Raw genomic sequence first — 12783 nt, forward strand, 5'->3', positions numbered from 1 at the left:
ATAAGGCTGAGGCAGTGCATTACAATAAGCTTTGGGTTTGCAGCATCAGGCCAGAGCAGCTGTGGCAAAAGAGATTCAGAGGTAAATGGAAAGGAGAGAGAGGCAGGGACTGGCCTGTGGCATCCATTGGCCACTGGTCAGGGTTGGTGAGATAACCCTGACCAGATAGGGAGGTGACTGGTTCCATCCTCAGCTGCTCCCTGAGCAGGAGCAGGTATCCTTCCGGATCTGCCTAAATAACCCTACCTGTGCTCGCATCAACCTTCCTCCTGGATCACCCGAGCTAAGGGCTGCTGTGCCCAGAGCATGGGGCTGCCTTAAGTTCACACCAACGCCTCGGGACAAAGGCTCCTGTAGCCTGTTCTCCCTGGGGAGTGGGTGCCACCAGCACCCCATTGCTGAGGACAAACCTGTTCTTGTGCAACAGGGTCTGTAATGACAGGACCGGGGCTCATCCTGGGCTGAGTGCGATGCTCCTCTTGGGTTATCCTGGTCCTTCTTGGAAAGGTCAGGATTGGTTTTGCTCCGTGGCAGTTAAGACATTAAAAAAGGGCTGGGGAAGAAAGAGTTAAAGGTTTGCATTGGAAGAGCGGGGGGCTTGCAGGGGTTTACATCCCACTCTTTCCTCAGCAGTGTTTGGGGCTGGAGAGGCTGCTGGTCGAAGGTCTGGGGCTTTGTGGACCTGTATGGTTGTGCTTCCAGCTGGTCACTCCCAGCCGGGGGGGTGCAGGGGCAGCCCAGGCCCTACGGTGATGGGCACTGGTGGGACAAGTGATGGCGCTGTCCTCTGTGCCCCATCCCTCTTGCAGGTGGCTGTGTAGGGGAGGGCTGGCTGCCAAGGGAGCGCTCAGCTTGCTCTGGGCGGGACTGGGGAGTACTGGGAGTGCTGTCACTGATGGGTGGGCTGTAGGATCAGGGACAGAGGGAGCGCAGGGCTGGATGTGGCTGAGGTAGGTGCCTACCTTCTTCATGACTCCTCCTTCTTCCCAGGTCTGATCAGCTCGTGTCGAGGGTGAGCAGTGCCTGGCTGGGTGATGCTCTGCGCAGCTCCGTCCCACTGCACACAAACAGGAGGGGAGGTGGAACAGGGGGATCGTGGTGGGCCGGTTTAGGGAGCCAAGAGCTCAAGCTGTGGCCCACACAGTGGAGGGGGCTGTATCCCGGCTTGGGGCATCACATCCCTGCGGATCTGGTTGCAGCAGGGTGCGAGGAGCAGACGCAGCTCTGCCACATCAGCCGGGAGGGGTGTGCAGGGGCTGTGGGCTTCAGCCGAAGGAGCGGTGGTGACTTGTGTTAAATGCGGTTGTTCCTGCCCCCTCTCCCGCAGAGCCCTCCCACAGCCCAAGCGAGATCCCCACCAGCTGTGAGTGCTGCAGGCGAGCGAGCGGCATTTCCAGAATGATGGAAAACAAAGTGTTCGTGTCCTTTACCTTCTACAGCACGATCCTGATCTTAAAAATGTACGTCGTTGCCATCATCACGGGACAAGTGAGGCTCAGAAAGAAGGTAAGATCCAGGTTCCTTTTACTTCTTCCCTCTTTCTTTTTCCTTGGGTTTCTGTAGCTTTTCTTTCTTCTTCTATTCCTGCAAAGGCCGACACAGTTTTCCTGAAGCAAGCTGAGTTTTCTTTGACTTAAATTGAAAGCAAACCATGTTTCATAGCCGCAGCAGATAAATATCTTGCTTCTTTTTGGCTCTTCATTGTTTGCTTCTACCATCTGGAGCTTGATGTTTATAATTTCTGAATCCCAATCTAAATAATAACTTCAGCTATAAAGTGCCATGCAGGTGAGCTGCTTCTGCAGACACTGCTTACAGTTCAGTTGCCATGTCTGGAAGAAAAGAGAGGGGAAGAAAAGGTTGAAGAAGAAATCATGCAATGTAGCAGAAAGCTTTTGAGCTTTTGGAGGCTGTGTGAATGCTCCAGGAGAGCAGAAAGTCGTGGGGAATAAAAACAATAGCTGAAGGAAATGGTTCTTGGACACAGGGGAAAATACAGGGAGGAATGGGAGCTGTAGCTGCTGTCAGGTTACAGCGTTAACTGGGGTTTTTATTACCTGCACCCAAATTGAACTTGTCTGTAAAATCTGTTTTAAAGCATTTGAGGAGTTTGTGACTGCATTGGTAGAGCAGGAAGGAGAGGATTCTGTTGTTAGATAAAATACAAAGAGATATCCCTGTGCAGTAGCATCACTGTAACTGAGGGTTTAGGTTCTCCCCTTGTGTTTCTAACTGATGCAGCCCCGGGACAGTCTGGGTTTGTAACATGATTAAAGAAAGCACCAGGGTCCTTCCCAAGCTGCAAAGTGAAGCTGTCTTTGTAACTAGGTCCTTGAAGAACAGCTTCTGAGCATAGGTGGGGAGCTCGTATAAGTCATTTTTGTTTGTAACTTCATTAGCGTAGGATCCACTTTCCCTGGGGCCTGTTTCAGTCGCGGTATCACTGCCAAAGAGTCAGCCAGGGAATGTTCTTTCTTGGTAGGGTGAACTATTCTGTCAGTCCTGGTGATGCTTTGGGTGCTGCAGTCAGTGTCTGCACACTGTGCCAGCAGTTGGCAAAGCCTCTGGGCTTAATGGGGAGAAGACGACCGGGATGAAGCCAAAGCTCCCTTGAAGCCCCCACTTTGGGACCTGCTTGGTGGGCACAGTTGCCTTTTCCAGAGGATAAGGAAAACCCTTTGGGATGTTCAGGGCTTAACCCCCAGGTCTGTGCACATGGAAGTGCAGCTGCTCTTATGTCTGAGAAGGCTGGTAAAAAACTGCTGCAGGAAGAAATCCCCACAGGTCTTAAAGATGAGGGGTGAAGCTTCTACGTGTGAAGTTCCACCTGTGGAAATATTAAAGTATATATAATGGGGACTCTCTCTTGTTAAAGTATATATAATGGGGACTCTCTCTTGCAGGCATTTGCTAACCCGGAGGATGCGCTGCGCAATGGGGGGCTGCAGTACTACCGTGAGGACCCCGACGTGGAGCGGTGCCGCAGGTGAGTCCTCGGCAGTGCTGGCATTCCCTGTGCCGCAGGGACACCCCTGGCAGCTGCTGGCAGAGCAGCAGTGGGAAGCTAACAGGCTCATTAATTAAGTCATTACCTCGATGAGTTGGATGCCTGGAGCTCAGCCCTAGGACCCTGCACATTAGAGCAGTTTAATCTTTAATGGGAGCATGGTGTGCACTGGGAGCAAGGACGCATGGAAGGAGCCAGGTTTGGGTTCAACAGGCGATTCTGACACAAGTTCATTCCTAGATGCTCAAAGTCCTGCAAGCCCGAGGTCTTTTCCAGTACCCACGCCCAAAAGCTCCTTCTGTCTTGCTCCAACAGGACCTCAAACCCCCCAGATCCCCGCACACCTTGGAAAGGGAACTGTGTGACTGGTCCCAAGGCTGTATGTGACTGCCCTTTTGGGGGGATTTAGGAAGAGTATGGAATGATTGTAGTAAGCTCTCCTCCCTAACTGGGCAAGCTCTGAATCTTCCCCCTCTTTTGTGAGGCCTTTCACTTCCTCAGAGGAAAACCATGGGGTCATAAAGCCCCAGGCTTTGGTTTGCCATCCCCCTTACCCAGAAGGAGGTACCCCAAATGTTGGGCTGGATCTCAGGTGACCCGCAGGAAAGGGGCTGCAGCTGTGTCCTGCCATCACTTAGCCCTTGGCTGCCACCTCTGCTCCGGGTTGGGGACTGCACCACTCACCTCTCACCACCTGCAAGATTTGCTTTAAGAACATCCAAGTGCCCCCTAATCCCCAGGCTTCCAGAGGAAGGAGGACGGCAAACAAGCTGCTTCCTAGCTAGGAAAAAGAAAATAATGGTGGTAATAATAATAATAATAATAATAATAATAACAACGGTCCCCTTTTGATTAGTCAGAAAAAGACAAACTTCCATAAAAAAATAAATAACCAGAGCTGCAGCAAAGACCTGGAGCAGTCTGGGATCTGACTGCACAGTTCAAGTGCTCAGCCCCAGGGAATGCAGATTAAACCCAAGGGGTTTCCCCTGAACAAGGGTGATGCTGGATTTTCTCCTCAGGCATTACTGGTGTGGGAGCAGAACCATGGCCAGGCTGCTGGGCAGGGACAGAGCAGGGGAGAGTGAGTGGCAGCCGGGAGGGAGGTTTCCCCCTTGCCTCGCAGAGAGGCCCCTGGCTGCATCTGAGCTCTTTGCTCTCCTTTCTCCTCCCTGTTCTTCCATTTGTCCTCCCATCCCTGCTGAACCTCGGAGCCCTTGGGGCTGGTTTGGCCGGGGCAGTGGGTGTCCATCAGTTGCCCCCTCCCAGCATGGCTGACACCAAAGGAAATCGTGCTCATCACCATGGTCCTGGCTGGGCTGAGGGAGCAGTTTGTGGTGGTACCCACAAAGGTGATGCTGGCTTGGGAAGGCAAGCGGGACCCTGGGCTGGGAAGTGAATGGGGTTGTGAGCAGGAGAGCCTGTCCTTGTGTCTGGGAAGGGGCTGGCTCTGCCCAGGGACTGTCTGGCCAAGAGAAGCAGAGGGCTTCCTGCTCCTCCCCTCCACTCTCCACTTGGCAGGGAATACATCTCCTCCGTGTCCAGGTTCTGATTAGTCCATGTGCACCGAGTCCTCCTGTCACGGCTGCTACAACAGCAGGACTCACTTTAGTGTCTTTTCTAGGCCAATTCATCCATACTGTGGACACAGGAACAACTGCTCCATAGATCTGACACCAGGGGCAGGAGAAGGGGCTTAAAACACAACTCTCTCTTTTCCAAAGCCGGTTTTCAGCCAGGTCTATCCCAGGCTGTGTCTGCCCTAATGAGCTGTGACAGAGTGCCCTAAAACTTTTGGGTCACCTCTCACCTTGTGCAGCACCTTGGCATCGTGGCCTTTGTTTCAGGGAAGAAATTGCTTATGATTTTATCTTGGCCTTGTGGACACGCAAAAACATGCCTGGGCACAGGAATGGGGAAGCAAGGGCAGCTCTTATCAGGGCTTCATCTCTGCCTCTCAGGCCTTCAGAGATATCAGAGAAAAGGCAACTGTGCCTTGTGACTGTGTCACTCTTCAGCCCAGATCCATCCCCATCAACCAAAGCATGACCTATAAGACCCCTCCATGGGGCCCTGTGCTGCAGAAAACAGGTCTTGCATTGCAAGGGAAGAGGGAGAGGCAGAGGTGATGGGAGGATGAGGACAGGCTGCTGCTTCATGGACTGTTTTTTAAGGATGGTACCTGGGGGAGAAGCAACACAACCTACATGAATGATCAGATCCTGATGTTGTGACACCCAGGCAGGTGTGTGTTCAGATGGAGCACAGGGTTTGGACCCACAAGTACCAATGTGCTATCACATGGCCACTGTGGTCCCTCCAACCTGGCTATGATCCAGTTAAGGAGATGCTCCTGATACAGTGCAGGGAGTGCTCAGGGTGCTCTTCCTCAGTCCCTTTTGAATGGACTTAGGGAGAGGAATGAAGCTATGACCCCTCCCATCCTGTGAGCTCCTCCTCTGGAGAAACCACAGTAGGGGAACCACCCCTTATTATGTAAAGGGGAGATAGCAGGAAAGCCTGGTGGGAAGGAATAACTTTATCTCCCCTTTCAGGGCCCACCAAAATGACATGGAGAACATCTTTCCCTTCCTCTTCCTTGGAGCCATCTACTCCCTGCTGGATCCCACTCCCGCGGTGGCCAGGATCCACTTCCTCATCTTCTGTGTGGGACGCATCATCCACACCATCGCCTACCTCCTGCAGCTGAAGGCCCCCACACGCTCTGTGGCCTATGGGGTGGCACAACTGCCCTGCTTCTCCATGGCTCTGCAGATCCTCCTTGCCACCACCCCATACTGGTAACACCCAGCGGGACCAACCATCCAGACCCCTTTATTCTGTACTCTTGCTGGTTTCCCCAGCTGGACTGGGTGGTGTGTGTGTGAGTGTGCATGTGTCTGTGTGTGTGGGCACATGGTATGTCCCCATGGTGTTGAAATTGGGCAGGGAAGTCACCAAAGAGAAGGGGCACCTCTCCCAGTGGAGCAGGAAGGGGATGCAGAGGCATCTTTCACTTGCTCCTGCTAAGGGTGGGAGGGGAAAGCACCCGCACTACCCCTTGGGGAAGGAGTTCATTGGCAGAAAGAAGGTTTTCTGACCCAACCTCATTCAGAACTAAGAAGGGGCAGATGTGCCCTTTCCCCTTGATTACGAACACCCCATCAATCAGGAAGTGAAAATCATGAGGGTCCCATGAAACCTCTTGGTCAGCAGAGGGGAGATAGAAAACAGCCGCCTTCCTCCTGCCCATCCATGCAGGTTTGTGGGGACGGGGATCCTGTAGGAGAGGGGTTAGGTGCCTGCCAGGCAGTGTAACATGGAAGTTGAAACCTCAGGGGTGACGTGAAGCCACCGAAGCATTCAGTGCTCCCAGCCCTGCCTCGCCTCGCACCACAGGACTCGGCCCCCTGCCAGGGAGCCTCAGTGCAGGCAGGAGCCTGCCTGTCCCAGCCAGGATACCCCACAGCCGGTGTTCAGCAGCTCCCAGCCAGCACCAGCCGTGGCTTTCCCACCTCGGTCTCACCGTGGCAAGATGCAGGAGGATGTGCCTGGGGCAGCCGGCAGGAATCACCCCACAGAGAGCCAGAAACAAAGCTCTGGGACTTCGGGAAAGACTGAGATGCTCACACCAAGCAGGGGGGTTGCAGTTCGCAGGCAGAGCTTTCTCCCAAGGGCAGTATCCGCATTCACATGCCTCTGATGCCTGAAAACGCTCCCAGGGCAGCAGAGGGAACTTCTCTCCCTCTGTTCGTAGCCTTTCTCTGGCCGCAGAATGGCCACTGCTATTTGGGGAATGTGCCGTGACCGCTTTGGGGGTGTTTTCTTTCAGCTGTTTCCTGCTGTCCACTGCCGCCACGCTGTGCACAGCCTGCATTAGCTGGTGTTTGCAGGAAGCAGCTCTGGAAAGGAGCAGAGTGGCTTTGAACCACCCAGCGGGAGAGTACCTCTGCTCTGTGGTGTTACCTGAAAGTTCTCATGTTGGAGAGGAGAGGCTGGCACCATGGTATTGCAGGGTGAGAAACCCTCGTGAGCTCCTCTGCTGCTGGTCAGGCAAAGGCAGCCCACCTTGCCCTATGGAGGGCAAGGCAGGAGGAAGCCTCTGCTGTTCAGTGCCTCCTGCCTCTGAGGGCAATGTGGAGATTTACTGAGAACACAGGGGGGGAAACCAGAATGAGCAGAAAATAAATTGCCCTTCCACCTATCCTGAGCCCTAAAGCTGTTCACTTAACCCCATGGAGATGCTCTTACTGAGTGCCTGCATGTACAAAGCAAGGGGTGAAACACCAGCTCAGCCTGATGCTCTGAGCTCTTGGGCAGCACCTCCTGCACCAGTAACTCTTGATCCCCATGGGGGACACAGAGCCCTCCCCATGTGGGCAGGACTTTGCTCTTGGCTACGTCTCATTTACACAGCCTCAGCAGATGCTGGGTAACACGTACCCCTCTTAACAAGCCTTTTCTGCCTCACAGGGTGCACAAGGTCTCAACCCCCTGTACGTTTCTCTTGCACTTGCATCCTGGTGGCAGGAAGCAAATATTCCCAATAAAAACAAATCACTGTGCTCTGATACATCCTTCCTTCGGGAGCAGCAGATGCAGCTGGGTAACAGCTGGGTCCAGCCCAGCAGGATGGCTCCACAGCTGCAAAGCGCTTTGCTAAATCCCATTGCAGAGCCTTGAGTACCCTGGGACTTCTAAAGAGACCTCCCTTTCCTCTGGGCCCACCTGCCCCCCAGAGAAAGCTCTTTCCCAGGTGTGCATTATTTGTGCTGATCCTTTAAATTCAGCAGAGCTGGAGGCTTATGAAGCAGCCTTGTTTGGTTTTCATTCCTAGAGCAAGCAAGTTGCTACAAAGCTTGGTGTTCACCCAAATCTCCTCCATCCCAGCTTCCCCCAAAGCATTTAATGATATGAGATGCCTTGTCCCAGCAAGCTTCCTTCACATCCCACCTGCACTCAGCTGGGTGCTTCTTGCCTTTGGAGCCAAGCTGGCGCTTAAATCCTGGAGGGCTGGAGAAGGCCAGGTAAGATGTGGTTGCTCTCGTTCCTGAGCTTGAGACTTGCAAAGGAGCTGCCTGTGTGTTTTCATGCTCAGCAGCCCCCTCTTTTTGCCGGTCGGTTGCTGGCAAGCCAATGCCTTGTTTCCCTGGTTTTCCCCTATTTTCTTAGACTGTTGGTGCTGGGGAGGTGCTGCCCCTTTGGTGTCTGCATTAGGTGGTTGAGAGGGGTGAAACGGCCCCACTTGGTAGGTTTTTTCTTTCCCTCATGCTTTTTACTTTCAAATAAGAAAGGCGGTGGTTTATAAGATGGACTCTCTCCAATACATGTTGCTGTGGTTAGAGATGGAGCTGGGATGGAGTTTCTGGCATGAAAAGGAAGAAATGGGGCTGCAGAACCTCCCCCAAAGCTGCCAGCAACTTCAGCCTCTTCTAAACTGCCTGTTTGGTGCCTGGGGCTGATGCTGAGGTTCCATGCAGAGCTCTGCTTTCTTCTTCTTTTTTTTTTAATATGTAAAAAAATAAACCTTGCAGCGTGAGGGAAGCTTGGGAACGTGAACTCTCCTGCTTCCAACAAAACAAACATGGGAAGCCCACAAGGCAAACTTCAGAGAGGCCCAGCCATGAGCTTGAAGTGCTGTTGAGGTCTGGGGGAGGCAGGATGGAGCCCGGCTCTTGGCTGCCTGCTCACCCCGGGCCCCATGAGGGCTCTCCCAGGACTGGGGTGCTTGGAACCATCAGCTCTCCTTTGGGCACAGTGGATGGTGTTTGCTGCATGCAGGGCAAGTGATGAGCTAAAGCACCTCCTGCCTTTTCCCAAAGAATACCCCAGAGCTCCCACATTCCTGCTCCAGCATGGGAAACATGTGCCCAGGGTCTCCTGCCGCTCCAGGAGAGCGGGGTGGTGGTTACATCTACCAGTCTCTTCTGGCATGTGTGTTGTGTGTGCCAGCAGCTTGGGTTTCAAAGCTGAATTGGCACCGCTGTGAAACCCACCTGGGACTGCAGAACAACAGAGCTTGGTATTTGACTATGATTCACGCTGTCAGGATGTGTCATCCTTCTGCTCTGCTGGGCCCAAGGTGTCTGGAGGTGGGGGAAAAGCAAGAGGAGCCCCAGCACAAGCTGCTTCCCTTTCCATACACTTCCAGCCAATTCGGCACCAGGATCCCTCCTACCCCTGAGCTTTGGGCTTACCTCTTCCTTACCTGTCTGTGCAGCTTCCCACATCCTGATCATCCAGGCGTTTCCCTGGTGGGGTCTGGCACCAAGATCTCCCCTTGGGCAGCTCTCCTGTGCCACAGGTCACAGCACACCTTTGCCTTCTCTACCCTCCCAACATCTCCCGTTTCCTCTAGCAGACGTGGGGATCTTCTGCCTGGTGCTGTAGGGTTTTGCCACCCAAATTCCTTTGTTCAGTGGATTCCCCGGGCTTACAGGGAGAGTAGGAAGAGCCAGCTCTGCAGGTATGGACATCCCAGAGGTTAGTCCCCTGGAAAAGATAACCACAGAGGAACAGGGATATGAGAGGGTGAAGAAGGAAAACTCTATGCCAGTTACCCGGCTCTGGATGCGAGCTGTGAGGTGTCCCCTGTTTGCGATGTGGGTGTCAGCCCCAGCAGGGAAGAAGGAACCGGATGGGGGGGGGAAGGCTGTCCCTGGCCCCGTGTGGAGAGGGCACAGCAGCGCGATGGGGGGTTCGCTCCGCACCCCGGCCCCGCCGGGCTACCGCGGGCCGCGCTCTCTGCGCGGGGCTGCAGCACCCTCGTGTGGCTGCGAGAACCGGCGGCGGGGGCACCCCCGGACCCCGAGCCACCGAGACCCAGCCCCCGTGAGGGCAGGACCCGCGGTCTTAAGGCGATTGGGATGGAGGGATGTTGGGTACCATCCCCTGGGGAGCGGGTTGAGGAGGGGGCTTATGTCTGCTCTTGCACCCATCAGCCGCAGGCGAGATTCTCTGCCCCACTCCTGGCCGTGCTGCGTGTCCACATGCAGTCATTCCTCCTTGCATGCAATAACTCTTCCTTAGCTTTGTAACACCCACTACAAAGGAAAGCCTTGCTTCTTCCCGCTTCCCAGATTATCACAGAGCATCGCACCCCCTGCGGGTGGCTGCCATCCAGCTTCTCAAAAGCTTCTCTGCTGTGTGAGGTTGCTTCCTTTGGGGATTTGGAAAGAAGCAGCAAAATATCAGCTGCAAAGAGAAGCTGCTCTCCTTCCGAACGGAGCACAGAGTTCGGGGTGACTGACACATCCCTCGGCGCAGGAAGGGCTCAGCTGCTGAGAAACGAGGTGCTGCTGTCACCTACGTGTTTCTGCAGCTCGGAGGTGGTGTCAGCAGGGTCTCTGGACCTTCCCGTTGCCACCAGAGGGAGAAGGGCTCCGCACAAGGATAGCGGGAGAGGAGGATGCTGTAACCGCTACATGTCTGCGTAATTCATTCTGGATGGGGATAACCAGGCTGGCATCCCTGCGAGCTGGAAAATGTGAGCTTTGTTTTGTCTCGCTGCCGTGGCAGCTGGCGCTGATGGTAATACAAAGTTGTTCTCATTTAAGTATGGCAGGGACAAGCTTCAACTTTTCAGCAGTTGGAAAGCTGTGCAAGAGTGTCAGGCACAGGGTAAGAAACAGGGAAACGGGGTACAGGGAGGTCCTCCCGTCACCTGAGCCTTGCTCTTTGGGAAAGGCAAACCAGGAAGGAAATGCAATCTGCAAATAGTGTTCTTGCAGCTTTGAAGTTGTGGTGTGTGGAGGGAGATCAGCTCCCCTGCGGGAACGGGTCCTGGTGATGGATGTGTCCATGACAGGCTGCTTCCTAGGAGGAAAAATCCTCCCATGCTGGAAGAGGAGGAGAGGTAGCAGAGTGCCTTTGAGCTCCTCTTGATTGGCAGCATTCCACCCAGTGCATCCCTACCTGTGGAGTGCAGACCCTGCCACATGAGCTGCAGCTCTCCATGCCTGTCTGTCTCCTGGGAGCTGGTGGACCATGGGTTGAAACCTGCTTGAGTGGGACCTGAACTGAATCTGGGACAGTTCAGGCAGGAAATAAGTGACATATTTCCAGCAGTTAACAGTAATGCAGTAATGAGTCATTGGAAGAATCTGCCCTGGGAGCTACAAGCTCTTTGCTTCCAAGGGTCTTTTGAATCGGGGCTGGATGCTCTCCAAAGGATGCTCTGCATTGGCCACATGCTGAGGACACGAGGATGCTGCTTGGGTGATGTTCTCTGCCTGGGGCTAAGCAGGAGGTTGGGCAAGTGACCTTGATGATCTATAAGTCACTTAATGAATAAGTAAGTGGCTGCTTCCCCCTGCTTTTGGGTGCTCTGTGCCTACTCTGCACTGGAGGGCCTTTGTACTCTGCAATCTGAAAGCTGATGCTTTATTCCTACCCTTTTGTTTCTTACCTTTTAGCTAGTTGTCTGTGCAGATTCTGACCCTTCTCCCTGCTGCCTCTTAGCCTGATTTCTGTAAACCTGAGGGGAAAAAAGCCCTAGGAACCCCCATGCTTCTCTGGTCCCTGTGTGGAGCTCCCCTGCAAAGGGAATTTGTGAGCAGCCTGGGTCAGATCCTATAGGGCCTGCTAGTCCCAGTGGGATTTTGAAGAGGAGAAGCAAATCAAGCCCTCTTCCTTGATAGCCCCTCCTCACTAGTCATTATCCTGGAATGAAGTAACTTGCATCTGGCAAGGCCCTGCAATTAGCTGTAATTCAGGGACCTTTTTAGGCTGTTTTCTGTGCCCCTTGAGTTTCCATCATCTCCAGGCATCACTTCAAGGGTCCCCAGGCCAGAGGGAAACCTGGCAGATCTGTATGGTCCCTCTACCCTGTCCCAGCTCCGTGGTGCTTCAACACACTTCCCACCTTGATCCTGCCCTTCTCCCAGGCAGTGGGGACCACTTGCTGTTTAGGAAGGAGCCTGGGATGAAATCCAGGTCTTGGGGAGATGCTGCGAGATGCCACCATCGGTTCCCCTGCTTGCCCAGGGCAGGGGGGGAAACCACAGCATCCAGCAAGGAAAGAGCCACGTTCCCATCGAGCGCACAGACCCGTCTCTACTCAGTAAAATATTTATTCCTCCATTATTTCACAAGAGTTGTTTTTACAAAAACCTTACAAAAATTTCCAAAACAGAGACATGCAGGAGAGGGGAAAAAAAAAAAAGGGAAATCCACCGTGGATCTTGTTCCAAGGAACTGAAATGTACAAATAGGAAAGGGCAAGAGGGAGGCTGGATTACAATAATCCCTCTGTCCTGCTACCCCTCCGTGGGTGCAGTTTGTATCTTGTCTTGGTGAGCCTTCAGCATTGACTGACAAGCTGTGATAAGCTGCCAAGAGCACGGCGAGAGAGGGGCCATCAGCTTCGGAGTGAGTGTTTTCAAATATATATATACATATAGATATTTAGTGAAGAAATATTTATTCCCTGCTTTTTTTAGGTTTACAGAAACGGCATCTGCAAACTATTAGATGGGTTTATTTTCATTAATGCTCTCAAAGAGGCAGTGACATTTATATCCCTGTGGTTTCATCTTGTACAACCGAAAAAAGAGCCCTGTGCTTTCCATGGGAATAGGAACCCCCCAGCCCAGACCCCTCTTCCTGCCCCAAGCAGAGTTTCTCATGGTGAATAACTCGATCTGCAGTGGATCTGTCTTGCCTCCTTGGCTTTTGTCAGGTCTGTGTGGCGTCTTGCTGTGGTCTGGGAAGCTGTGTGCTCCCCTTCTGGTATGGCAAATGGGGGACACCAGCACTGGAAATAGGAGTGGGGGGAC

General features: G+C 53.4%; 1 protein-coding gene across 2 annotated transcripts; it reads left to right on the forward strand.

Annotated features, from left to right (window-relative positions):
• The first annotated feature begins 867 nt into the window (after positions 1 to 867).
• PTGES (prostaglandin E synthase) lies at positions 868 to 7219 on the forward strand. 2 transcript variants are annotated; one of them, XM_062640992.1, is made up of 4 exons: positions 868 to 950; positions 1328 to 1506; positions 2904 to 2986; positions 5563 to 7219. In XM_062640992.1, the coding sequence occupies exons 2-4, from the start codon at positions 1399 to 1401 to the stop codon at positions 5810 to 5812; spliced, it is 441 nt and encodes a 146-aa protein (XP_062496976.1). In that variant the 5' UTR covers positions 868 to 950; positions 1328 to 1398; the 3' UTR covers positions 5813 to 7219. The 2 variants fall into 2 exon arrangements, with proteins under 2 accessions (XP_062496976.1, XP_062496977.1); XM_062640993.1 differs by lacking the exon at positions 868 to 950 and adding an exon at positions 1062 to 1079.
• The last annotated feature ends 5564 nt before the right edge of the window (positions 7220 to 12783 follow it).

This window comes from Pezoporus occidentalis, unplaced genomic scaffold (assembly GCF_034315485.1).
Source record: "Pezoporus occidentalis ecotype Australia unplaced genomic scaffold, CSIRO_AGI_Poc_V1 ctg68, whole genome shotgun sequence".
Taxonomy (NCBI): domain Eukaryota; kingdom Metazoa; phylum Chordata; class Aves; order Psittaciformes; family Psittacidae; genus Pezoporus; species Pezoporus occidentalis.